Source organism: Prunus persica, chromosome G8 (genome assembly GCF_000346465.2).
Source record: "Prunus persica cultivar Lovell chromosome G8, Prunus_persica_NCBIv2, whole genome shotgun sequence".
Lineage (NCBI taxonomy): Eukaryota > Viridiplantae > Streptophyta > Magnoliopsida > Rosales > Rosaceae > Prunus > Prunus persica.
Window position 1 is genome coordinate 5,970,412 of NC_034016.1, and position 4,784 is coordinate 5,975,195.

General features: G+C 42.1%; 1 protein-coding gene across 1 annotated transcript in view; it reads left to right on the forward strand.

Moving 5' to 3' along the window:
• LOC18768791 overlaps positions 1-1,768 on the forward strand; it is a 4,367-nt gene extending 2,599 nt beyond the window's left edge. The window contains exons 2-3 of the mRNA XM_020570926.1: positions 1,260-1,459; positions 1,544-1,768. Coding sequence (XP_020426515.1) covers positions 1,260-1,459; positions 1,544-1,768 — 425 coding nt within the window. The remainder of the gene's footprint in view (positions 1-1,259; positions 1,460-1,543) is intronic.

The following is a 4,784-nucleotide window of genomic DNA, read 5'->3' on the forward strand; positions in this document are numbered from 1 at the left end:
TTATCGAGATATATTTTCGTATCACTACACACACCCATACTCGACTGCGCGCGCACGCACTCGTGCATGTGCAGAGAGATATCGAATCACCATACTATCTCAACACCCTGTCTCCCACCCCCACCCATATGTGTAACGAGAGAGTGTGTATCGCTAGAGATTTTGTGGGAGAGACATATTTTTCCCCTCACTCAAACACCTCTATATATGTTTATCCTCTGAATCTACGATCCCTTTTTTTTTTTTCTCCACCGCCACCCAATATATTTATATATATAAGAAAGCATGCACCCACCCCCCGCCATATATATATATATTTAGATATATATATAATATATATATATATCTAAACTATATATATAAATATATATATATATGAGTATATATTTTTTTACTTCTCTCCCTCTGGAAAGGCTGACGGGGTAGATATCTAGGTGGGATTAAAAGAGGAACAAATCTCACTCTCTCCCTCTCTGGTGTTAGTTCCTTTTGTGTTTTTTTTTGAGAAAGATAAATGTGTGAGATTTATATAGGGCAGATAGAAAACTTATTCTGGGGCGGAGAGTTCTCGACGGAGGGAGAGAGAGAGAGAGAGTGCGAGAGAGAGAGAGAGAGAGAGAGAGAGAGAGAGAGAGAGATGAGGTTTTATAAAAAAAATCTAATTTTTCCTAATTACCATTTTGCCCCTCATGATATTTTAATCGTATTTTCTTCGTTAAAATTCCGATTCGAGTCCACTTCGTGTCTATGAACTCATTTCATCGTGCTCTATGCAACGGTGTAAGTAAAATTGTCAAATTCCTTTTTGGCCAAAAAGTCAACTTTTCGTTCATACATTATTCCAAGGGCAAAATTGTCTTTCCTCATCATAAATTACTAATTATAAATGAATTTTAGGTTTGGGTCATTACTTTAAAATTCTAATTCGAGTCCACTTCGTGTCTATGAACTTATTTCGTCGTGCTTTATGCAACGGTGTAAGTAAAATTGTCAAATTCCTTTTTGGTCAAAAAGTCAACTTTTCGTTCATACATTATTCCAAGGGCAAAATTGTCTTTCCTCATCATAAATTACTAATTATAAATGAATTTTAGGTTTGGGTCATTACACCTCGTTTTGGTAACAATATTATGAGAGGTTCTAGGAGACATCAACAGACAGTAAACACTGGTAGAGGTAGTCCAGTTTGTGGACTGTCCAACCAGTATCATGAAGGACCTTGTCAGTAGGGTACTACTAGGTGTTATCATTGTGGGCAGTAAGGGCATTTTCGGAGGGAGTCCCAATGTTATTTCATGATAGAGCGACTGTTTTGGGATTAATTTTCATGGGTGGTGCACAGAGTGGAGGTCAGACTACAGCCCATACTATTGGAGCCTTGTCTAGTAGTGAGACTCAGGCTAGTACGGCTAGTAGAGAGAGTACTCAACAGAGAGGACGTTCTAGAGCTACAGGTAAGGTATATACTATGACTCAGCGGGAGGCACAGGCGATGCCATATGTCATTATGGGTATGTTACCAGTCTTTGAAATTCCTGCACAGGTTTTGATAGATCTCAGGGCTACACATTCTTTTGTTGCACATAGTTTTGCCCAGTATGCTAGTGTGAGGCCTACGATCTTACGTGGAGAGCTTGCTATTACTTTACCCATGGGAGAGGTCTTTGTCACCAATACGGTGTACATGAATAGTCCGGTGTTGATGGGAGAGGTAGTTTTGGAGGCTAACTTGATTCCCTTGGAGATTGTGGACCTAAATGTCATTTAGGAATGGATTGGTTAGTCAAGCATCGTGCTTCAGTCGACTGTTTTCGAAAGGAGGTCGTATTTAGTAGTCTCAGACAACTAGAGGTAACTTTCTTTGGGGAATGTAGAGTTCTTCCATCTTGCCTAATTTCAACTCTGACAGCGAGACAGTTGCTTAGCATAAGGGGCTTTTTCGTTCCGGCAACTACAAATGGGCTAGGCTGCCGTAATTTCAACCCTGAGTTCAAGAATCAGACCCCAAGAATGCTTCGAAAGGGTAGTGAAGCCTTAGGAAGCACCCTGGTTATCTTCACCAACAAAAACAACTGCCGCTTACAGATAGATTCTTAGCTTGGCATGAGAAGCTTGTGGCATGGAAGCAAAGTAGTCATGAGTTTAGCATTAAAGAAAGAGAGGGCTGTGAGTTCCTATGAGAAACAGGGGTTTCAAAGTAGAGGATAAGGAATTCTAAAAGGGTTCGTTTAAGAGAAAGATAGGGGGAATAACAATGGGTGTGTTGAGTAGTTTCTAGCAGCTTGACGAAAGCTCTGTCAAGCTCTGGAACGATTTACCAGAAGAGAAAATGGGAGGAGATGGAGGAATAAGGCTCGAAATTGCAGAGGTTTTAGGGATGAGAGATGAAGCTTGCTCTCTGGATCTGGTTGTAGTTAATGGTGAAGTAGTGGGTGTGGTTGTGTTTAATGGATAGGAGGTACCTCCTTTTATAGCCGTTGGAAGCTCCTCCTTTCCAAGAAACCCTAATGGGTTCTCTCTAATTTTGCCAAGTCTCCCCTTACATTTCTCTTCTCTCCCTTTGACTCATCTAATTTTGTAAAATCTCCCTTTGTCCAGACACATAAAGACAAGATTTTTGGGAGCTCTAAGGCTTTCTCGCAGCTGCTTCAGTAATGAACTCCCATTTTTGGCTACCTCATCACCTTCTTTCCTTCCCTCTTCCATGGCAAGAGCTGGTAGGAGAAAGAAATGGGTAAGGGCGCTGGTTTGAAGGGTGCCTCTTCTCCTAGCAACCTGCGCGCGCTAATACCCCTGGATCTTTGAGTGTTCTACCTTGATGTTTGTTTGGCCCATGTGTTGGAGCCTCCCAGCAGCTTACATACATGGACATTTTTTGGCTTTTATCGTGGCCTTGTTTCCAGCTAAGTGCTGGAGGCTGCAGATATTTTCCTTGGTTGCTTGGGCCTTCCTAAGGTGATAGGTTAGCCCATTAAGGGAATGAGCTAATTTCCTAGAGTATTGGACTATTTTTCATAAAGTATTGGGCTATTTTTTCTAGAGTATTGGGTCTTTTTCTCTCCTTTATGCTTACCTACATATTTGGGCTCAAGAAATGGGCTTGAGTTTTGGGGCTCCTAAGCATCCCAAAATGTCCATTTCTCAGCTCATCAATGGGCCTCATGAAAACTCGTTACCATCCATACCACAACCCACTCAGCAAGCCCCGGGCATTTGCATAGCTTGGGCCCACTTAAGCTTGTAGCTTGGTTAGGTACAAAATAAGGGTTTTCTGCTTCACATTGCATGTCGATCGACGTGCTCGAATTTTATCGCTTTGAAAAGCGATATGATGCTTGACGGAATAATTAGCATGGGCTTGTAGAGTCAGTGCCTTTTATGGGCTCATTTCAATTCTTAGCGTGATGGATTGCATATTTATTTGGCATGGCACGTGCTCGTGGCTCGTGCAAGTGTGCATGAAGAATTTCGTTTGCTCTGAACCGGGTCTTTTCTTAATAATGTGTCGCACTAGGCCGAGAATTTATTTGGGCCCAACCCTGGATTTTTTGTTCCTCAACATTAGCCCCCTTAATTATTAGGGCCATGAATGAGTGCTAGAATGTGCCGAATAATTAAACTTGATCAAAAAATCAAATTTATAATTGCAAGGTGACTCTTCTCTTCTTGCATGCACGATGACGGCATGTCATGATGGGCTTCTAGCAGTTATTTGCAATTTTCCAGGTACCAATTTCTTCCTCCATTCTTTTCATTTATTATTTTCTTCTTATTTTCCTTCCTCTTTACGCGCACCAGAGTGAACTTCTCTCCATCACTTTTTTCTACTTTCGTTTTTCTTCCTCCAACAAACGCAGGGTGAGAGACAGTGAGATTGAGAAGAGCCGCCAGTCTTCAGGTGCTGGAAGGGACCTCGAGCCGAACCCAACTTCTTCATCCCCCCTATGAAGAAACCCACTTGTTGCTAGAAGAGATCTTTTCATGCAGATTTTTCTTCTAAGAATCCCTGATTTCCCCATTTCTTGGTGCATCTGAGGCTATCCTTTGAGGGGATTAACAAGGTATGCCCTTTTCTCTTGCAATTTCTTGAATTTATTGAGGGGTTTGTTGGGCTTTCCATACCCATGGGTTTTGCTCTTCATTTTGGCAGCCAAGCACTCAACTTCTTTGACCCATCCATCTTTTGTTGCCATCGCAACGAGGGTACCTACGGCATAGTTACTGGAAAAGCAGGGTTTGCGTCAGTTTTTGGGCAAGCTGCTGGAAGGGTGCCATTGCCGGAATCGTGTGGAGGAGTTGCCAGTATGGATTGCTCCCCTTTCTTTTCTTCATTTTATCGTGTGCTGGGCCTCTTTGTGCTAGCGAAAAGGCTAAACTTTGCGTGATGCACTACTCCCGTGATTGTAGGTTTAAACGTCTCTGGCACAAGAAAGGTAAAGGTGCCGAAACCTAATGTTGCATTTCTTGCTGCTGGAAGCTTTGAGCGCACCCAGCTCCGTAACTTGGGCACTTGAGCTCTTCTTTTAGTAAGCAGTTTTCCCTACTGGCTGGAGTTGTGAGCTTTTTTTTTTTACTTCATAGGCATAGGCATGAACTAGTGTTTCGGCCTAGGCTCGTCTTTCTTGTGAATACCTGCTTGATTAATTTTGGGCTCTCTCTTATGTTGCTAGAATAAGGGCTGTTAAGAAATTGATAGAATACATGTTTTGCAATACTTGAATTTTGTATTATTGGGAGAGAATTTTGCTTGCCATGGGAATTGCTTGTCGATCATGGAACGAGGA